The sequence below is a fragment of the Vicugna pacos genome, chromosome X (assembly GCF_048564905.1).
Source record: "Vicugna pacos chromosome X, VicPac4, whole genome shotgun sequence".
NCBI classification, from domain to species: domain Eukaryota; kingdom Metazoa; phylum Chordata; class Mammalia; order Artiodactyla; family Camelidae; genus Vicugna; species Vicugna pacos.
The window spans coordinates 8,068,453-8,092,037 of record NC_133023.1 but is presented as its reverse complement, the minus strand read 5'-3'; the positions used below and the strand labels follow the sequence as shown (position 1 = coordinate 8,092,037).

General features: G+C 41.1%; 1 protein-coding gene across 1 annotated transcript in view; it reads left to right on the top strand.

The window, feature by feature from the left end:
* The first annotated feature begins 17,349 nt into the window (after nucleotides 1-17,349).
* ARHGAP6 (Rho GTPase activating protein 6) overlaps nucleotides 17,350-23,585 on the top strand; it is a 446,380-nt gene continuing 440,144 nt past the window's right edge. The window contains exon 1 of the mRNA XM_072956194.1: nucleotides 17,350-18,237. Coding sequence (XP_072812295.1) covers nucleotides 17,656-18,237 — 582 coding nt within the window. The 5' untranslated portion in view covers nucleotides 17,350-17,655. The remainder of the gene's footprint in view (nucleotides 18,238-23,585) is intronic.

The window sequence follows — 23,585 nt, the reverse complement described above, 5'->3', positions numbered from 1 at the left end:
GACCAGGGCCTTGTGAGCTCTAGAATAAAAAGCATACCTCCCTGCTCAGTTCCATTGTAAGTGAATCTCGCTCCTCTGTGACAGCCTTGGAATTCCTAAGCACCTTCTCTGGGCTCACTGCTTAGTTCATCTCCCATCCTTGGGGCTACTGCTTTGTTTTCCCCAATTGTGAACTTGAGATTGCTCGCAGAATAACTTTTATTGTGATGCTTATTTCTCTTCTCATTGTGCCAAAAAGTGAGATGGGCAAAATATATACTATTTTTATTTTCTAAAATAAAAAAAAAACTTTGTAGAAGAATAGTATTTGTACTTTCCTAGCCAGTGGTAGAAAGAAAATATACTCTTATTTAACATCTGTAATTCCCATCAGTAGTTATATTCCTCAGAATGCAACTGTTGCTACATACATTGATGAGTGTTTGTAAAAATAATTTGGAAATGGTACAGATTATTATTTAGAAGAGAAACCTATTTTTTCCCTTTAAATTAACCTGTAAATGAATTTAATTCTTTAATCTGTAAGAAATTATCATAGTGAAACTAATATTTTGTTCAGTTCCTTTGCTGGAATTTAGTACAATTCCATTCAAAGCACTTTCTTTAGGGAAAAAATGGCATTAAAATATGTTTGATGAAATAAAATTCATCAAATGCAAATCACTTGCAGAATATTCAAATTGAAGGTGCAGGAATGCTGGGCAACTAGATAAAAGTGAGGTAGTGTAAGAAACAGGATGGTTTCAAAGAGCAGTATTAACTTAAAACTCTCTTTTCTAAAATATGAAGAATAAAGCAGCTATTTTACATTTTGCCAAAAGAGTTTTGAGTTAACAAGAGAAATCTGGCTCCAACAAGGACCACCAGACTTGAAGCTAAAGATAGTGCTAAGAACACACTCAGTTCACCCAGCTCACATTTTTGTGGTGACCCAGTAACAAAAGGAAAGCCTATGGCATCTTTTATGTTACTGCAAATGGATGTAGGTCTTAGCATCCAGGACAGAGCTCGTTTTTCCTATATATTCTAAGATCACTGGAGCACATCTTTTGTGGACAGATATATATAAACATTTCGGTTTCCTCTTAAAAATTTCCTATTCTTCTCCATGCTGTGTTACTTATGTTTTCCACAGAATGAATGTATTCAACTTCAAAACAGTACCCTTCATTGGAAAAGTTTCCGTAAAATCACAAATGGATTCTTGGAAAGATCCAGTGTGAAAGATAGTCAAGGCAGTTCACAGAGGAAGAAAAATTATCATTCCCTATGATGCATTGTGTGTACATGTTTATGCAGGAAAAAAATATTGGGTGGCCGTCATGGAGTCAATCGACTTCCTGAAGACCAGTTTCACTTCAGAAAAAAAATTTGGAGGGTGAAAATTTCTATTAGAGAATTTTTCCAGAATGGTAAAAATTGTAAAAAATAAATGGATATGTTATAACGAGTTGCTCTTTATAAACAGAAACACTTGGAAAGAAGAAAATTGAAGTATGAATTATGAGCAATCAAAAATACTTCCTGCTTTCTATCAGCAGATAAACCTACCAAAACACAGAATTAAAAGTGTTAGGCATAATTGTACTTATTAATTTAAAAAATACTCGTTGAGTGTTCACTATGTGTCAGGCACAGTTCTAAGCACTATACAAGTATTAACTCTTTGAATTCTCATAATAGCCCAGGAACAAAGATGGCTGTTGTCCCATTTTTCATTGGGGGAAATGGAGGGACAGAGCTGGTAAGGAGCAGAACCGGAATTCAAACCTAGCCCTGATTCCAGCATCCGTGCTCTTCACCCTTTGCTCTCTTGCCTCTCGGATATGCTTTTGATATTTGTAGGATTTGCTGGGTGGTGGCCCGTGAAGAAGAAAACAGTGCAAACTCTCTAGCATTGTGATATTCGACAGCCAGCAATGCTTGCAACTGTGGAACTGAGAGAGCTTTCTCATTTGTCATCTCGCTTTGCATCCCTCCGCACCCCTCCTGAAAGGGTGAAACCCCTCTGCAACCTGTCAGTCTGCAATTTCTGACCATTACCCATTTTATTTCCCTCCCTTCCCATGTTTCTATTCCTAAAAGCCCAGTTGGGTAGAAAGGAAATAATCTAGATTGATGGCATTTCTCCCTCTACCCCTAAGCTCTCAGTCTTGATTCTAAACTATTATCTTTCCAGGAATGATGTATTTATCTCTGAGTATCATAGATAATTGGGCTAAAAAACCTGGTTCTAGGATGGGTCCACCAACATACATAAACTTTATATGTTCCAAGAGCCAGTATCTTAATTAATTAATCTTGCCTGGTTCAGCCCCACTTTTTAAAAGAATTCTTCTGTCATCTCTACAGAGCTACAACACTCAGGAAATTCATTAAAAAGCTGCTGTTTTTCCATGTGAGTTATTTTGTATAACTGCTCAGCTCTCCTAGTTAATTCCCCTTGTGGTTTCTGTGAAAATAATGAGGCAACTGGCTTAGAAATTGTATTCTACAAAATTTCCTTCAAAGCCTAACAAGTAATGAAAGTTATATCTTGAAGCTTTACTTTGTAAGACACATGTTTATTTTCTTTTAAAAACTGGTTTTCACTACTATGACATTGGCATTTGATATTTACATAGTACTCACTCATTGTGGATGAGCAAGTGAACGAAGATGCCTGACACATTAGTGGATTTTTATCACCATCTGCATCATCAGACTTGCAAGCTAAAGGACTGCAATTGTTAAGTCTGGAGTAGTTCCTTGAATCTTGGAGTTCTGCTTAATTAGTCCACTTATTGCTGATCATTTGAGTTCTCCTGGATGTTTATGACCAAGAAATCGTGACATTGGGGCTGATTTCCATAGCCCCAGGTGAAAGAGACTCTAGAGAATACCTCAGAAGATTTGGGCAGATGAAGAATTCAGGTAACACTCACTGAGGTCTCTGTTGTGGATTCCCCCCAAAATAGACAATCCCCTTAAATATTTGTTTATTTTTCTCCCCACAAATAGAGTGTTTCATTTCCCCCTTGAGTTATTGGGATAATTGCAGCACTGCTGACCTGGCCACAGAAAACTGGAGAGGATCCTGACTTCCATTTCAGCACCAGTTTCTGGATCTTGTCAAGTCTTATATTTATTTAAAAGCTGATATATTTTGAGGTCAAATTAGTCTAAGCACCAAATTTAGGATTTTTTGAGAGAAAAAAAAGCACAAGGGCAAAGGTTTGCAAAACCTAATATGAAGAGAAATGTTTGTGTAAGGTTTTTTAAGAATTAATGAAAACATGGGAGGTCACTGAAACACTGCCCCTGCAGGGCTGTGAACTCAGCTGACAGCAGTGTCTGAAAGCATGAGAACTAGAAAGTGAACATGCCCTTAAAGACAAATGCAATGCAGGGATGTCAGCCAATGGCATATGTGCCAAAACTATATTTAGTTTTGGAAACTATAATTTGAGTGTAAGTGAAGCATTTTTACAAAGAATTTTTTTCAAATCACAGAAGTAATGTCTTTTCAGAGAGATTATAGATTTATGTGTTGAACTGGAACACCTGACCTCCTGAAGGTAAATGCCCACTGGATTAACCCCAAGGCAATTGATTAAAGACTCTAACAGGTCTCTTAAGAGAAACCAGACTTTGCTTTTCTCATAAGGACAGTGAAGTGAGCTTTTGGGAAAGCTTCAGGTCTACTAAGGCTCACCCTTTACATTTGCCTTGATTGCTCAGGGTGTGTAGAGTCAACATCATTTGCCTTTTGGATTATTGTCTTAATCTGAGTTCTCTATGAGCAAATAGAAATCAAATTGGCTACTACCTCCTCAGAAAGGTCTTTTCATCACTGTAGCTAAACAGCCCATGAGCGCGTCTGTTTTCCACTCTTTATAGCACATATTAGTTCTTGAAATTCTACGTTAATTTCTTTATGTATCTGCCATGTGCCTCCTTTTACAATTTGGTAAGGTCTTTAAAGGCAGGGACACTCTTTTCCTGTTTGCTGCTATATTTAGCATGGAGAATTCCTGGTGCATAAGTGGTTTCTCAATAAATACTTGTTGACTGTCTCGATAGGGGTTTAAACCTGGGATCACTCATTTTGGAGTGAAATATCTCAAGAGATGCTTTGACCAAAACTTGGAGGTTCGAACACACCTACTGAAAACTATTTGAGTTTGGAAACTATTTGACTAATTTGAGTCAGATTAGTCAAGAGACCTGTGCCAAAGTTTCTTTCTCTAGAAAGATCATGTGTGAAAAAATCAGTACTTCCAAGGTGTCCTGTGGTTGCCACACAAAAGGGGCTACGTGTTGGGAGAAGTTTCATTTCCTTTAGCAATGGAACATAAAAGCTGACAAAAGGGAAAAAAGGAAGAGAAATGGTCTTTCTTACCAACAGGTTACTTTCATTTGGCTTTCAGTCTTATCAAATGAAAGTGTCATTGAGTCCAGTGCCTACCTTTAAAAAGTTGATGCTGTTCTGCATTAGATTAATAGTTTGAACTCTAGAACAGAAAGAAGCTGGTTGACCATGTTATTAAATCCTTCCTTTCAAATAAAGAGAGGCACCAACCAAATAGTGCTTGGAGCTCTGGGCTGTCCCCGGCTGCAAAAGGGGCTTCAGGTCATCTTTATCAATTACTCTGTCCCTCCAGGATAGTTTGGGATTATATTTTATCTGGCCCTTTCATTTCCAGTGTTTTTAATTTGCCTTTTAAAACAACAGTAAATGTCAAACCAGGACACTGAAGCAGTCTGTGAAAACAAATGTTTTATCTTGCTGGAAATCGGTAATAATAAATCCATCTGGCTTCTCCTTAGAAGTCTTAGCTTCTGGATCTGGTCAATCATCTGAAAATCCCATGACTCTCCTTTGGAAGCTTTTTTTTCCTAGCAAGATTCAAAAAAAGGCAATCTCCTCATCATTGTAATGATTTCTCTGCTAAGTTAAAATGTACCAAAAAACACTCTTTTAGTTATACCCAATATATATTTTGGAAAATACACTCATTTCTCAATTGATGGTCGCAAGAGATACATTAATGAATAAATCAAGAGATGGATTCCAAAACTAGTTTTAGCTGTACATATTCACCCTGTCTCTCAACACATTTTGAAGCAGACTTTAAGTAAATATGTATAACTCAGCACTATTTGGCTAAGTTGAGTTAAAATGAACTGAGCTGAAAGTGGGTGCATTTTATGGGGTGTGACTTACATCTCAATGAAGACGTTTGAAAAAAAATGAACTGAGCTAATTAATGTCTTAGATGCAATTCAGAATAACATAGAAGAAGACCTTGGTGTGTTAGGTGGCAAGAACTGCAGCTGCAGTAAGTCCTCATTCACTCACTCATTCATTTTTTAATTTTAATTAGTGCCTATGTTATGTAGCATTGTGGAATATTCTGAGGATAGAAAAATGAATAGAGCACAGTCTCTCATATCATGGGCATGTCACTTGTCATTTTTGTGCCACAGATTTCTGCGTTTTTTAAGTAAATGAACTAGATATAGATACTTCGCTTTTCCTACTTGTGCAAGTCTCATTGCGGTGGAGATGCTAGCAACCAGGTCAAAGAAAGAGGCATAGATTTGAGGACATACTGAATGCATAAAAGATTGCCTTGGTGTTGCTGAGCTGTAAGTTCTTACTGTCAATAAAGGATATTATGATTTTTTTAAAAAAAATTCAGGACTTCTGAATAAAAAGTTTACACAATCGAATCAATTATTTCCTCAAATGGGGCTCTCAAGTATTTTAAGCATATTTTTTCTGTTATCTTAATGATCCATGTTTTATCATATGCTTGAGCCAAATAGATTCTTTCTTGGCCCTCTCTGCTTTATCATATCCATCACCGTTTAGAAAGACATCGTTTGCTCCAGCATCAATTTGGAAATGCCCCAAGGCTCATCTGGCTCAAGTACACTGACTTTCCATTGATGAGAACTCATCTGGGCAAAATGGAGCTGTTCTGAACAATAAAAGGGAATTTGGTAACAGTAACTTCTCATAACCTTCAAAACCAATTTGTCCGATTGGCCTCCCTTCACTTTATAGACAACAAGAATTTGATGAGCTTATCCCCACCCTAGGGATATCAGGCAAATCATAAAAAGCAAACAAAGGCCTTCTACTCAATTTCTTATTCAGTATACATGAATCAAACTAAACACAGCTTGTTTATATCTCTAAGAAGAGCACTGTGTCCAATCTGGCACTTTACAACTTAAGAGGAATATACAGTATGTGAAAAGTACCCAAAAGAACATATTTAAAGCACTAGATAGTGATTTTGGGAAAACAATCAATTTAAAGATTTATCCTGGAGGAAAGAAGGTCAGAACTCTTTCAATAAGTGAAAATATGCACAAGAAACAGCTTTGACTGCCTTATTCCCAACTGCATTTGGAAAGTATGAGCGGCAAATTCAAATTAAAGGTATGACATTCTTGTTCATGTTTTATGATGACCAGGATATTTGCCTTTTTAGCTAGATTCAACATTCATGAAGTGTAGTGGGAAGTAGATGGGTATGAATCACTGATTTATAAAATGAGAATAAGAATATTCATATCACAGCAATGTTGTGTAGAAATAATCTGTGTAAAGTTCTTGGAATGGAATAGGTGCTTTTGAAATGTTAAGCCCTCCTTCATCCCTTCCTCCACACCCAACCTCCACACCCAGAAACCCCCAATCCTGGCTACATGGTCTAGATTGTATGAATGAGGAGATAAGCATGACTTTTTAATTTGTCATGCATCTTCCATAGAAAACCTATTTTATTTTATTTTTTTAAATTGAAGTACAGTCAGTTAGAATGTGTCAATTTCTGGTGTATAGCAGAATGTCCCAGTCATGCATATACATACATATATTAGTTTTCATATTCTTTTTCATTAAAGGTTATTACAGGATATTGAACATAGTTCCCTGTGCTATACAGAAGAAACTTTTTTAAAATCTATTTTTACATATAGTGGCTAACATTTGTAAATATCAAACTCGCAAATTTATCCCTTCCCACCCTCTTTCCCCGGTAACCATAGGATTGTTTACTATGTCTGTGAGTCTGTTTCTGTTTTGTAGGTGAGTTCATAATGTCCTTTTTTTAATTTTCTTTCTTACATTCCACATATGTGTGGTACAGAATTTTTCCTTCTCTGTCTGACTTACTTCACTTAGAATGATGATCTCTAGGCCCATCCATGTTGCTACAAATGACATTATTTTATTCGTTTTTATGGCTGAGTAGTATTCCATTGTATAAATATAGCATAGCTTCTTTATCTCGTCACCTGTCCATGGACATTTACGTTGCTTCCATGTCTTGGCTATTGTATATAGTGCTGCTATGAACATTGGGGTGCATGTATCTTTTTGAATTAGAGTTCCCTCAGGAAGAAAACCTATTTAAAAGACCCAATTAGTGCTGTGTGTGAGGATTAACTTTCTGGCTCCATCACTGACCATGTAACTGCTGCATATCCTGGCTCTACCATTTACTAGATCACTTAGGCCAGTTTTTAATCTGTTAGTAACTCAGTTTCCCCATTTGGACAATGAAGATAATAACTACTTCATCAAGCTGTGAGGATTAAATGAGATAACCCATATAAAACACTTGGCAAAATACTTGATGCATATTAAGGGTTGGCTATTCTTATTACTACTGTTATGTTATTAGGTGTTTGATTTTGTGATGGTACATAGAGGTAGACAAGCCTAGACACATATACTATGTGCCTTATTTCTATAATTCATGCTAATTTTATTAATAGTAGGTAACGTTTATTATATGTTTCCTCTATGTCAGAAAATGTACCAAATACTTTACGCCTTGTAGCTATTAAGTCTATATATCAGAGGAAGTCCTGAGTCTCTGAAGAATTAAATAACTTTACCCAAGGTTGGTTGGTCTCTCTTCCTCTACTCCCCTCCCTCTCTTTCTCTCCCTCCCTCTCCCTCTTCTCTCTCTCTCTCTCTCTCTCATACACACACACACACACACACACACACACCCACACACACACCTCTAGGTCTAAAACTTGGAGGTGCCCAACTCAAAGGCCATGCATTTAATGAAACAGCAACAGTTTTGATAAGCCGATGCCTGTATCATTATTACTTTTTTTAGTCCTTCTACAAGTCAAGTCAACAAAGGTACCTCCCTCTGATGCCTGAGGATAATTCTAAGTAGTCTGAGACACAGAAAATGAGAGCCAGCAGGGACCTGAAAAGCCGAATTCCTGATGAGGAGACCAGGGCTGGGAGGTTGATTTATAATTATTGATTGAGCCCTATACTTCGGTGATGTGAGCTGTTCCAGCACTGGCAATACAAGGGGAAACCAATCAGTGATGGCTCTTGCTTCATCAAACTTATAACCTTGGTAACATCAGAGCTTAAACATACATAATTGCATTAATAAATACCATACAATTACCATTTTAATAAATGCTATGATGAAGAAAAGGTCTGAAAGTAAGAGCACATAACATAGACCTAATTTAGCCCAGGTCGGTGGAGAAGTCAGGGAGAGTTCTCAGAAGAGTGACATTTAAGCCAAGACCTGGGAGGCGAGGAGGGCTTTTCTTTTACGCAAAGTTAGTTGACTAGGCTAGTTAGTAGCCAAATCTGTATTAAAAGTTAGATCTATGATTCTTATTTCTGGGTGTCCCCCACTGCTCTGTAAACCTTCAACAACTTCTGACAGTTTGCATTTGAAACTCCATGACACTGCTTTATAAAACCATTTCTACTTAAAAATGGAGAAAACCCCTTAAATTTAGCTCCCTGATCCACAACCTGCTTATTCCAGTCTTTGAGTGTCTTATTTCCATTCCTATATCTTTAAAGGGGAGGTGGGAGTTCTTTGGTATGTCTCTAATCTGTGTCACGCCACAAAGCAGTGAACTGTGAAAAATACCCAAGGAATTCCCAATAAGTCGTACAGGAGGCAAATGAAGGGCATGCAGCTATGAACCTGAGCAGCTCTGCTTTCTTAACTGGATCCCCGGAGATTCTCTCTAGAGCATACCTTCCCAGGGTTTGGTTCTCCATGCCTATTGGTGATTCGATCAGCTCCCGTCCCATCTGTCCTTTTAAAAGGCATTTTTCTCGGACCCGTTCCGGCATTTGAACTCATTTGCGTCTCAGGTGTGCACTCAGCCCACTTAATGCAGAGTGAATTAAACACCAAAAAAGGTAACCTAAAGCATCACAGCCCTCAGGACTTTAGTGTCTTTTTCTGGCTTGAGCCAGTGATACATTTCTGTGTGTTGCTGATCAATTATAAAACCAAGCTGCAAGTACCGTTCACGAAACGAATGGAAGAGCAGAGATCTCCCAAGAGGCAAAGTGTACTCCATCCTGAAGAAGGGCTAGAACCCTGTGCGGGACCCATGTGTAGCTCAGCTGTTGCTAATGACAATGATGTCACCCTGCTTAGCATCTAGGTAGGATGTGCCACTGATGAGTCGTCTCCTTTTTTTTTTTTTTACTTTTTTTTAATTGACGTATAGTCAGTTTACAATGTGTCAATTTCTGGTGTACAGCACAATGCTTCAATCATATATAAACATACATATATTCCTTTTCATATTCTTTTTCACCGTAAGCTAGTGCAAGATATCGAATATAGTTCCCGGTGCTCCTTTCTTTTAAAGTGAAACACTGGAAAGCATTCATTAGCCATTCTCTTGCCCTATGTTTAAAATCTTTGGGGTTGCTTTTTGCTCAATGAATTCCTTGGCTCTGGGTTTTATTACATTGGTAGAAAGAATGAGGACCAAGCTGTGACATACTGTGCTTAAGAAGTGTAACAAAGTACCACAAGTTGGGTAGCTTAGAACAACAGAAATTTATTCTCTCACAGTTAAGGAGGCCAGACATCCGAAATCAAGGTGTCAAGAGGATTGGTTCCTTCTGGAGGTTCTAAGAAAGAATCTGTTTCATGCCTCTCTTCTAGCTTCTGGTGGTTACCAGCAATCTTTGGTGTTCTTTGGTGTTCTTTGGTTTGTAGACCAATCTTGCCTCCATTTTCACATGGCTTTTTCCTGTGTGTGTCTGTGTGTGTGTGTCCGTCTGTCCAAGTTGCCCTCTCCTTTCTCTTATAAAGACATCAGTGGTTGGATTTAGAATCCAACATAATCTAGTCTGATCTAATCTTAACTTGATTACATCTGCGAGGACCCTATTTCCAAATAAGGTCACATTCACTGGTACCAGGGATTAGGACTTGGACCTATTTTTTTGGAGAGAAAATTCAACTCAGTACAAGAGATAAAAAACTCGGCTCTCTTTTTAATCCTTCCTTTTCTTTCTATACTGACTGAAGCACAATTCAACCATTACACAGTGTAAAATCTTGTTGTTAATGTCCGTGGAACATTCATAAAATCATGCCCAGGAGGTTATGGGAATGTTCTGTATCTTGATTGTGGTGGTGATTTCATAGGTACACTCAGCTGTCAAAACTCATTGGTACAGGCATGGTATCAATTGTTTTTCTTTTTTCCTCTCTCTTGTATGCCCCATCCCATATTGTCACTAGGAAAACATGTTGGGCAAATAGGTTCTCCCATTTCCATTCAATATAGAGAAGTGAAGATTCTGGGGGGAAAAAACATTTTCAAAGGAAAAAATTCCACATTATTTAGTTACTTCAAAAAATTAGAAATATTGGAAAATATTTAGATTGTGAAAATGTTAGAGTGATAAAATATTAAAGACTGTTTATTACACAATTATTCATCCTCAAAAGTAAGTTCTAAAACATATGCTATGGGAAGGTTTTAAAAACTGCTTGAAGTAACTAAGTACAGCTAAACCATGTACCAGGTTCAGAAAAAATTAACTTACTTTGAGCCTCCAACTGCACCTTCACCCACAAAGACAGAAAGGAAAACTAACAAAGAAGGAATGCCCTTGGCACAAAGCGCGGGTTCAAAAATGTTTATAAACTGAAATTAAATTTGGTTGTCAGCCAACTTGTATTAGTATTAAAAGTCGCCTGAGATCAAGTTTCGAAGCCAAAACCAAAAGTGATAGTCACACGTTTAGGATTTAGTGTTGGAAGATTCTTTCAAATGCTGGCTGCAGGTAAACAGTGGTTGTTTGTTTCATGCGGGACTGTGCTAAGCACATCCAAACTGCAACTTGGCTTAAGATTTTTATACAGACTTGCTTTTCACCTTCCTCACTAATGGGTATCCTAAAACAGAAGAGTTGATATTTAGAAATACTGTACTCACACCAGCTGGAGAAATAAAGATGTTAAATAAAGAGGGAGAACAGTGTGCTTATGCAAAACTGCTTTTTAAAGTTGAGAAGATAAAGATGAAACACTAGAAAACAGAGAACACGTTGCTAGTATTTGCACAGAACATGAGAGAATGAATGTTGTTGCAAGCAGCTTTTTGTGTGTTCAATTCAGGTGCTGACACAGAAACAGGAATTTTTTTCTCTTCACTGATTTTGATTTTTTTTAAAGGTCATGATTGGTGAAGGATGGTGGAATTAGCCACACAGAGTGGGGAAAAAGTGAGAAAGACGAATAAGAATAATCATTTAGTTTTCTGAATATAGTGTCGGAAGAAATTTCACAGATCTTGATATTAACTAAATGCATCTGAAAACCTCCAACTTTGTGCCTATTTTAAAGAGAGAGTTCATAGTTCCAATTTGGGGCAATGTGAAATTGACCCAAAATACTGAGCCAAAAAAGTGACCTGTTGGTGTGTACATGCCATAGAGGGCAAAGAAATTTCTGCACTCTGCTCTGAATATAGAGAATCCCAAACTGTCTTTCATTTAACTAAAAAAAAAAAAAAGCCCTGCCTTCAAAGACCATATTGGTATTATTTAGTTTGTACTGACAGCACCTTTAAAACTTGGGAAGGATGGTGAAAATCCCCAGCTAGACTATTCACTGGGTCGACCACGGGTCTTTTTCAAATAGTTTTAAACAAAGGATTCATTAGCAAATTAGAAATGTTTGAATAGATTACCTAAGACTAGGTAAACTCGCATTAGGGATGGTTATTCAATATAGCTGGATTCATAAAGTAGTTAAAATTTATCAGTTTTGTCTAGATTATAGTAATAACTCCCATCACTGTGCTCGTTCTCTCCAGGATGCTCTATGCTAAGCATGCTGCATATATTAGGTCCTTTACTCATCTCAGCAGCCCTCTGGAGTGGATATGATTTTGCAGATTGGGAAGTGAGGATGAGAGCTGTGGAGTATGTGTCCAAGGTCACACAGTTAGATGAGAAATCAACAAATTGAAATCCATCCGGAAATGGTCTCAAAGCACTTCCAAAGTGAATAGCTTCTTAATCTGCAATTCTAGTCCTGCAAGAGTTAGAGGGCAGGGTTAAATCACATGAATCTGATTACTGGCTCTGCCTTTTACCTAGGGGATGACCTGTGGGATGCTTCTAGATTTTGGTTTTCTTCATCTGTAAAATGGGGGTTAAGTATAATAGCTCAGTGTGTGTGTGTGTCTGTGTGTGTGTCTGTGTGTGTGTGTGTGTGTGTTGATTTGGATAGTGTATGCATAATTTCAGCCCAGTGCCTGCCGTAGAGGAAGTTCCAACAAGTGTTGCTATTATATTGTCTTAATAACAGTTGATTAAAGAGTCAGGACCAAACTGTTCGAGTGGATGATCTTGAGTACAACACTAAATTTGAGTTAGCATATGGTATGGACATGTTCAGTGCCTTCTCCCTTTGGTGTTGGCATAAAGGTTTTTTCTGATTATCTCTTTTGGTATTATAATATTAAATTGTTCTCCAAGGTGGAGGGTCAAATTTATATCGTAGTCTTTTCACATCACAGTACCAGTTAAGACCCAGTCTCTCAAATATCGTTTTATCTTGCAAATCATTATATTTACTTTCTAGAGAATAACTATGACAGTGTTTCCATCTTTGGAAAATGATCACTGTTCCTCAGTGCTGCTTTGATGTTTAAGAAAGTGAGTTTTTGCTAATCTCACCCATATAGGATTATTCTGTGAGTTTAGATTTACCTCCACTGATATCCATCAATTGTAGTTTAAGTGCCTTGGCTATTATATTCATTCAGGGAGCTCCTAGAATAGGAACTTAAAGAAACACTCTTGGTTCAGCTGCAAAAAATTTCTAGCTTCCAGTCAAGACATCATTTAGGCATGGGGCAGGATGGCTATTTCATGTAATTAGAATTCTCCACCCATTTCTCATATATCCCACATCACACAGACTAAAATCATGTCCTCCTTTTCATGTTTCAGAAGCTTGGGGGCCAAGCCTTTGACTTGTTTTTTGGGAGACTGAGATGCTGTGAACTGTTTAACCCAGATATCACTAAGAATGTAGAAATGATATCAGAGGGATCACAGTCAGTTTGAGAGACATGGGCAGGATGAAATGAAAATCAGTGATGCCGCCTAAGAGTTGGGAGCCAATCAGATAGAAGTCTGAAATATTCTACGGCAGTCAGTCAGGAGGTTCAGTGTGGTTTGGGGCTATATAAGCACTGGGATTATGTAACAAACAAGGGCAAAATAGGATGCCCTAACCTGGAATATTGGACCTCAGGACTGAAAAGAAATAAGCAACTGGAGAGAATCCAGAGGAGATCATCTACAATGATGGTTTTAAAGCAAAATATGAACTTTATAGTGTAGCCAAACCACAAAGTCAGACCCAAAAGGCATGATAGAAATCTACAGATAACTTGAGGGTCTAAACACCAAGGGGAAAGAGGAATTTTGGCTGGAGATAAGAAAAATTTCAGGGGATAAAGTTAAGAAAAGGGAAATTTAAGTTTGACAGAATATATTCTTTGGTAGCAAGAAGTACATTTTTGTAGAATAGTATCTCAAAGGAATAGAAAGAACACTGATGAATTTTCTAGGATACCTAGAAAGAGGATACCTTGATGTCAGCCCAAGGACTCTAGAACTTTCATTAGAATATTCTTGCACCATGACCAGATGGAATAGATATATTTTCATTTTGAATTTCTAGGATAATTATAACAAGGAATGAATAGTGAACAGATTGTTCTGTCCTTTAATAAAAGGTATCCTAAGGCTTTGATTAACTTCAGCTCTGAGGAAAAAAACAAAAACAAATACAAATATGGATACTACTTTTCAACATCAAATGTCCTATTGAAGGAGCAAAGTCTTAGAGACCTGATTTTTAAAGTATAAGTATTCAAAACCATCTATTTCTAGACTACCAGTTATATTGCTTCTGAAGCAGGCTGATGAATTGTAAGAAAGATTATGGGGATCGATGTAACAGAACCAGCCATTTTTGAAATTGGTAAATGAAACCCAGATCTTCCTTAATCAAGTCTGGCAAAAAAAATGGCAGCCAATCAGAAAGGCCGATGTGAATTGGGTCTATATAAGCAAAGGGATTGTATAACAAGCAACAGTAAAATAGGATGCCCTAACTAGGGATGAATGAATAAGCCATAAGCCACAATGGCTGCAAAATAAGTCTAATAGCATTCAGGTTGGAAATCAGAATAGTTTAAAAATATTTTAAAAATCAAAAATTTTTTAAAATAAAATCTTTCTTCCTAGAAGAGCCATTACATTTCCCCCCCCCCGTGTTTAAAAAGCATATATACTTACACCAGGTTTCTAAAAAGGAGCCGGAGCTTAATCTTAGGAATATTTAAAACAGTTTATTCATTGTTCTTGACACTCAGGCAAGCTCCAGGCTAATGGAGAGTCAGGACCCATCAGAAACAAGATGATGAATGAACTGGATGTGTCTGCTCTAAGCGTGAGGCGCCAATAGAAGAGTCCCTCTGCTCCTTGGCTCTCCAGCATGCATGACTGAGAATGTATGACTAGGTGCCTGGAAGGTATTCTCATTAGCCCTACATAATCGTGGGAGGGTTGCATTTTCAAACCGACTGCCATCGTTTGGGCTTAGAGAAATAGAACGTATATGAATCATAGATTACATTTGCTCAGCCTCCTGAGTTATAAGTGGTCCTATGAAGTGTGATTTTGCTAATCATCTTTGCTTGGCACCAGATGCCAAAACCCAATGAAGCATAACCAATTCCATGTGTTGGTATTCAAATGGTAGAGACGTTAAGTGTTTTCATCACTAATGACAAGTTACATGTTACTGTTAACTAAGGAAAGGGCAGGCAACACCCGCCGTCTTTGACTTCTAATGTGACTCGTCTGAGGGGGGAAGAGAGCAAATGACAACAACCCCCCAAATGTAATTCAGCAGGTGTAGTCAGGCAGGGGAGTAAGCAATTTTAAAGACTGTTCCTCACCACAGCACACCTAGCCGTCAAGCACTAAAAAGAGCACTTTAAGTTTCAGGGTGAGAAGAGATGGACGGTAGCGAGGGTGTGGTGAAATTTGTATCTCTCTTTGTCTTCTGGCAGTAGATAGACATAAAGTTACCCGGTGCGGGGAGGGGGAGGGATCTCCCTGAGCGCAGTCTGTCCCTCTGCATTTACAAAAATGTGTACGTCAGAGATCCTGGGGTCCAGTGAAGCCCTTTGTGGAGGCATCAGATTCTTCTGTTAATTAGATTTCATGACGTGCCTCCTCCTAGATAGCTAAATACCCAGGAACGTCGAACACACTTGTTAAGAAGCCAAAGAAATTAAATTTTCCCCTGAAAATTGTATAGGGAATAAACGACTTCCAAAATCAGAGTTGGACAATTCTGATACACATAACAAGGCGAATATTTTTGTGTCAAACACCTGTATTTACAAGTTCATTGTAAGTTAATAAAAGAAATGGTAAAAGAAAATCACCTTTACACTTGTATAAAATTCTTTTCACCCAGAAGTAGTAAGAGGACACATGAACTCAGTTAAATAAAGTAAGCAGGCATTTCCAACATTCTCTCTGCTCTCCTGATGAGATGGTTGTGAGATGCATTGCAAAACTCAAATGTTACGTCAAGAAGCCGTCCGAGAGGCAGGCGAGGCTTTGCGCCTTAAAGATTCTAGGGTTCGGACAATAGCGGGGTAAGCTGCTCCCAGACTCGTTTTCAAGTAGGGAACATCGACATCACCAGCGTTCTCCAGCTCCCCAGGCATGTGGCCGCCGCGCGCTGCGCCCAGAGGCGTCCCAGCGCGGAACCCAGACACCAGTCACCTTGTGAGCGCCGATCTCTGCAGCTTTGGGGCTGACGCTGCGCGGGGCGCCTGCCCGGGACTCGGCCTCACTCACCCCTCCTCCTCGTACAGTTACGCACGACCCTTACACGGTGAGGACCCCTCCCCTCCCCTCCTCTCACTTTTCTTAGTAGGTCCCCGTCTCCAGCCCATTCACCGGCAGCCACTGCATTTGAGCTGAATCTCTATCCTTCCTTTTGTAAAACAAAAACAGCAGGAGTGAGGGGTGAGAAAGAAGGCAAGAGATTAAACTCCAACTTCTGAGCAACCGTCTTGGGCTGCCCATCTGACACCAGTGGGTGGGGTGCAATCTGACACTTCCCTTCCTTTCCAGAAACGTGAGTGGAGCTGACGCCCCCTTCGATCTGGGGGAGGGGAGATCGGTGAGAAGGTCCGCACTTCCGTCCTCAGGGCTTTCTCCCCAGGAGACCCGGTATCAGTGGCGAGCCTGGCTCTCTTTGCGCCGCTCCCAGGTTTGGCGCCTGGAAAACTCCACGTTCTGCTTTCTCCTGCTCCTGGCTCCGCCCCAGCTCCAGACCTGGCTTCCCTCCTGCCCTACCCGTCCCGGCCGCCCCCTTCCCGCTGCCTCTAGCGTGGGCGTGCGGGGACATCTCCGTGCTTGCCCTGGGCCCAAGGCTGGGCTGAGAATATCAAGAGCCCCTCTCCGGTGGGTCATGGGCAGCTGACCCTGGGGTTCTCCCTTTAGCTCCCTGAGCGCAGCCAGGAATTCCCTCCCACCGTAGCCGCTCAGTCCTTGGAAGGCCCTGGACGCTGCGCCCTCGTGTCCCCACTTTGTAGCGAGACTGGCACCCGGAGGAACCTGGAGCTTGGAGACACTCTTGCGCCTAGCCAGTCAGAGGACTGGGCGCAGCAGCCAAGCGGCGGCCAGACGCGCGGCTTCAGCGGCCCGGATAAGGCGACGGTGCACGGGGGCGCAGTTCGGGCGCCCAGCTCCAGCTCCGGAGGAAGTCCCTCTCACCGCGCCGGGAGCGCGAGGGACTCGCCCTGGGCGCCCTCCCAGGAGGCCTCCTCCCCAGTCCTCAGGACCGTCCTTAGGGCGTGAGGAGGAGCTTGCTGGAGACTTCGAGGCTGTCCAGAGCCAGAGAGCGGGAGCGTCTGTCTCCTGCCTCAGCTGGGAAGGGGGAGTGGCGCTGGCCGCCCGAGCTGGGAACCCAGCGAGCGCCTGACCTTCCTCCTCCTCTTCCTTACCCTCTTCGTTACTCAGGCTCCGGGGGAAGGTTCTAGTGACCGAAGGAGCCCTCCCTCCACCCCTTTTCCTAGAAGGCTGGTGATGGATCTCCTGCTTCTGCCCTTGCCGGGGCACTTGGAGCCCGCTGGTGGCGCCTGAGCCGAGAACTGCCCTCCACCACCCTCGGCGGGCCTCAGGCCGACCCCGCCTGGCACCCTCGCCTGAGCCCCCTTCCTTTCTGGGCCCCAAATTGCTAGCGTTCGGAGAGCTGGAAGAGGGTGGCCCTCAGGCACAGCCCCGCCGAGATGTCCGCGCAGAGCCTGCTCCACAGTGTCTTCTCCTGCTCCTCGCCGGCCTCGGGCAGCGCGGCCTCAACCAAGGGCTTCTCCAAGAGGAAGCTGCGCCAGACCCGCAGCCTGGACCCGGCTCTGATCGGCGGCTGCGGGAGCGAGGCGGGTATGGAGGGCGGCTCGCGGTGGGCCACCGGGAGCCGCCTCTGCTCCCCGCTGTCCCTGGCCGACGCTTTCGGCTCCCGCTCGGCGTCCAGTCCCCGGGGTCCACACCCCCGGGCCAACCGACTCCCGCCCCCTAGACCCCTGTGCTCCTCGTTCTCCACACCCAGCACCCCTCAGGAGAAGTCGCCATCTGGCAGCTTCCACTTTGACTATGAGGTCCCCCTGGGTCGCAGCGGCCTCAAGAAGGGCATGGTGTGGGACCTGCCTTCGGTCCTAGCCGGGCCGGGCAGTGGCCGCAGCGCCATCCTCTGCTCCTCTGGGGGAGGCCCCAACGGCATCTTCGCTTCTCCCAGGAGGTGGCTCCAGCAGAGAAAGTTCCAGTCCCCACCAGACAGTCACCACGGCCAACCCTACGTCGTGTGGAAGTCTGAGGTAGGGTCTGGTGCCACATGCCCTCCTGGCTCAGTTCTGGACGCCTGGGCAGTTCTTTAATTTCATCTCATTTACAGAGCCAGGGACCCACTGAGGGGTTTTCCTGGTGTGGCTGTTCCTCTTTGGCTGATTAAATGGTGTCTGGAAATGGGACAACCCTAGTGGCTGCCCGCATGTGTCTTGGTTGGATTTCTTGGCTCCACTTTGGGGCTGTGGTAGGCGCTGGAGGAAGAGATGCTTTCCTGTTTGTATTGCAGGTGGTTTCAAAGGGTCATCTTATCCCTTCACCCAGTGTTGATATTTTTCAGAACTCAAATGATCTATTTCTAAACTGTTTGTAAGGATTGGATGAAATATATTTTGAGCTATTTCTGCCATCTGGTTGTTTTACAGAGACTTCAGAAACACTATTCTTGAGGGTGTTGTTGCTATGTATGTGTAGGTCTGTGTGTTTGGAGGACTAACTACTAGAATTCTCTAGTTTTGATCTTATCTTCTTCCTAATGGTCTAATTTCAGAAATCTATGGTACTGAGTACTAGTTTAATCCAGGAGAAAAAAAAATCTCTGCTTAAGGCTGTGAAAGATCACGGAACTATGCCCAAATTCCACTAAGGACAACTAGTAGTGAAATATACATGAATCAAGAATCATTAATATATAGGGAACTCAGAGGGACCTATTTGGTACCTTTAATATGTTTGCTTTCTGGTTAAAAATAATGGAGAACAGAGCTATTGGGAAACTGTGGTTGATGGGTCCTTGAAAAACTGTGTGCATGCTTTTAGAGACTAAATATTAGTTATTTTAAAAATGAACAACTCTCTCTTTCAGTCCACAAACTCTATAGATTTGCCTTGGATCTGTTTCCATAAGGGGAGATTCCATCAGTTGTAATTAAATATTTTAAAGTACAGTTAGAATTACAGAAATGAAATGAAATGAAATACCATGTAATTGCTGGAGATTTAGACTAAATAAAGGAAACATAATCAAGAAAAACAGTTTGAGAATAGCATCCAGTGTCATACCTTGTTCTGTTAACATGAGATAACTATAAACTTTTGGCTTTTACGAGACTGCCTTAGAAAAATCAGCAGTATTTATCAAAAATACTAGCATTACATGTTAGTAAAATATTAGTTACTGTGTCAAAGTAACTGTTGCTGTTGGGTGGGGAGCATGGATTACAAAAACTAACAAACGTTGCTGACTATTCTGCCTATTTTCTTGAGGAAGATAGACAATAGAGAGAAAAGTCAAGTAGAAGAGCAAGAGATTCTCTCCAAATGAGGGAACTTAGCATTAGAAAGGTCAAGAATCTAAATGTTGAATTTCTGTTGGTCTCTGGAAGGGCCTGGATTCCCACTCTGTATCAGTGTGCACGTATCAGATTAATCTGTAGGAGTTGAGAGAGAGAGAAATGTAAAAACAAGCCGAATTCTTGGATTAGATAGCCACTGACATTAATGTTTAAAACCAGTTACATCACTAAGAATGTCTCTGCTTTTCTTAGCAATTGTACTTACTTCAGATATAGTATACAGATGCTGTTTGTTGCTATTATCACCAAAAGGCATTCTACTGTGTATGATCACAACTGGTTAGAGATTGTCTTCTTATCCATTAATATCTCATCATCAGTAGACAAGTATCTGAACTTCAGCAACATTGAGTGGCTTCTAAGTGTTCTATATAGTGTTCGGGCAATCTGCAAGCTCATTTACCATGACTTTCACCCCTTTGCGGTGGTTAAAACTAAGTATACAGTCATCCAGCAAGAGAACAAAATTTTCTTATAAAGTGTTTGTGTGTGTATATGTGTATAATCCCTTTATTGAGGCAGAGATGGAATCCTGGCATGGAAGTTCAAGGCTGGTTTTGTTTAATAGAGTCCCAGATATCCTAGCGTAACCCCGTGGTCTGGAATTTAATGGCCTGGATTATCTTTCAAAGGTTTAATGCCCTGGAACCTTCTCAAAAACCAGGGAAGTTCATCCTATTGAGCACTGCTTGCCCTTCTCACTTGCAAGCAAGCTGGGTCCTTGGTCTTAAAAGAGAATCTTTTCTAATGATGCCAAGTCCAGCAAATGAGCACCTTGCAGATGGGCTCTGGAGGGGAGATTTGGTTCATGCAGATTTGGTTCTTATGCTTTTCCTGGTTGCACTGGCTCAGAGTTTCTCAGCCTCTGTACTGTTGATAGTTGTGGCTGAATGATTCTTTGCTGTGGGCACCGTCCAGTGCATTGTAGGACGTTTAGCAGAATCCTGAGCCTCTACCCACTAGATGCCAATAGCATCCCTCCCCACCAGTGTAACAATGAAAAATGTCCACATATGCTGCCTAATGTCCTCTGGGAGTCAAAATTGCCCCAGTTGAGAACCACTGCACCAGTGAGTTGAATGTAGCCCCCTATGATGGCCATCTTGACTGCCCACAGAAGTGCTTTCAGCTGGCATAAAGTTTCCTTGGGGCCTTCTGATTGAAAACCATGTGGATCCGTCTTGAGTCTTGCCTGCAGTGTCCATGGATCTCTTATGGTTTGTTCAGCTTTTCTGTTTCTCTTCCAGTGAATACATAGGCAAACCTGAGAATTCACCTTCATTCAGATTTAGCCAGTGATGGATCACATCCATTTCTACTTAGTTCTTTCTGCAGATTCTCTGGTCTTAAACTAAAATTTTCATACATTGGCTCCTTCTCCCAAGACTCTCATAAATGCCTGTAGCTCTATGCCTTGTGCTCCCTCAAAGCTCACAAATGGCAATTTTATGACCTAAAACCAGGAGGTGTTAGACAAAGTCACCTACAACTCAGTATTTCCTCACTATGTGTTTTAGGATTACTTTAACAAAATCTGATTCATGGACGTGCTGGGTAGAATATCTATTGAGTAGAAAATAGAGAAGACAAAGGGATAAATGGTATGTGGTGACACAATTGGTCCACACTTCTCAACTTTGTTCCTAGCAGCTAGGCTCTGTCCTTGACTCTGCACTCTGATCATAGACAAGGGAGTAAGGTCTCATTCTAACTCTGGGGTTCTCCTAATTCTTTTGGATCAGAGCTGGGATTATGCTCATAGCTGACCCAGAGCTGCCAACTTTGGTAACCCATAATTAAAATGATCTCTCTATCCACAACTTCTATTCTTTTCTTCATTCATGCAAAAGAACTTCTTGAGCACAAGCATTTCTCTATGTACCAGGAATTCAGAAAGACTAAAATATGATGTCAGCCCTTAAAGGGCTCACAGTCTAAGGAGGAGGATGGATGAATCAACCAATAGGTACAGTGTAGAAGGATCAGCACAATGAGGGACTGGAGGATGTGACTTGCCTTGCTTTGGGGAATCTTGGAAGGCTTCACTGTGCAGAGAACCCTTGAACTTGATTTTCAAGTGTGACCACCATTTATAAGAAGAAGAAGGGAAGTGATTCACTGATGGAAGAGAAAGGAGTGGACCTGCAAAGGCACTCTGGTGTTGGTGTTGCCAGAGTTTCCAACAAAGAGGACATAGAGGGGCTTAAGTGCAGTAGTTTGTTTAGAGGAGGAGGTTAAGATATCTACAATTTAATATATGTAGCAACCACATGGTTTTTTATATAACAACCTAATGAAACCAGAAATTAGACACATATTTGGGGCATAATAAATAACTATGGGCTTGGATAAAAATGTCAGGAAGGCTGAAGCACTTTGCCTACCCTCCAAGGCACCTCTTGGCATCAAATCTGCAGGGAAGTGAAAGGATGTGGAATGTTTTTGAAATTAGAATTGTGTGTGCCTGGAGCATAGGTGATATCTCGCTGTGTGTTGTGTAATAGTATTCAACAGGTTGGGTTACATTAATTATGAAGAGCCCCACTGTGTGTGTCTCAGGAGTTTGGGCTCTATGTTTTGCAGAACAGTGGTTCTCAATCTGGAGATGACTTTGTTCCCAGGGGACATTTTACAATATCTGAAGACAATTTTGGTTGTCACATTTGGGAGTGGTGATATATTAGTTTCATTTTGTGGCTGGAACAAATTACACCAAACTTAGTGGCTTAGAGCAACACAAATTTATTATCTTATGCTTGTGGAGGTGAGAAGTCTGAAATGGGTGTTACTGGGCTAAAGTCAAGGTGTTGGCAGGGCTGTGTTCCTTCTGAAGGCTCTAGAGTCTATTTCCTTTGCTTTTCCAGTGTCCCCCTTCCTCCATCTTCAAAGCCAGCCTTGTTGCATCTCTTTGACCCTTCTTCTAGTCATTTCTTCCCTTAGACTCTCTTACAGACTCTCGTGATTACTTGGGGCTCACCTGGATAATCCAAGGTAATCTCACTGTTTTAAGATCAGTTGATTAGCAACCTTTAATACTTCCTTTAGCCTTAATTTCCCTTTGCCATGTAACCTAACATATTCACAGGTTCCAGAGATTAGGATGTGCATATCTTTGGTGAGATGTTATTCTGCCTACTAATGGGGGAGGTGCTAATGGCATCTAGTGGGGGAGAATCCAGGGATGCTGCTAAACACTCTACAATGTGCAGGACAGCCCTCACAACAAAGAATTATCTGGCCCTCAACGTCAAGAGTGCCCAGGCTGAGAAGCACTGTGGTAGAGAATAGGGGATATTGGTGATTTTTAAACATGAGTGTGCAACATGATTGGATGTGTGTTTTAGAGAGATCACTCTAGTGTCTGTGGGGGCTATGTATCAGTAGACTGAAACAAGCGGGAGGACAGGTAGAGGAGGTGGGCATAGAGAGACCATACCAAGCATCCTACAAACAAATTGAAGTTGGCATAGAAACATAATACTTCTGTATTTCTTACTTTTTCATTGTAACAAATTGTTTTCTTGCACTATTGAACTACTTCAAATAGCTTGGTCTCTGTAGACCAGTGGTTCTCAGCCAGGGGTTGAGTTTGCAGCCTGGATACATTTGGCAACACCTGTTGGTATTTTTGATTGCCAGAGCTGGGGCAAGGGGTGTGTGCTACTGGCATCTGGCAGGTAGAGGCCAGGGATGGTGCTAATCATTCTACAGTGCACAGGACAGACGGCTGCAACAAATAATTACCCTGCTCAAAATTTCACTAGCTCTGAGGTTGAGAAATCCTGTAACATGTACTACTTTATACAAGAAACTGAATTCCAGGTTTTGCTTTCCTGTACCATGTTCTCTAATGCTTCTGGCTTTATTCTTTGTCATTTCTTCTTCTTTCCTAGTGTAATTCAACCAAGGCTTTGAGTTGGGGAATAAGTCATTTTAAAAGGTATTGACTATAGGAAAAAAATACGGGTGTCTAAATATATGTGTAGGAAAGAATTGGATTGTAAATATATAATGATGGAAACTGA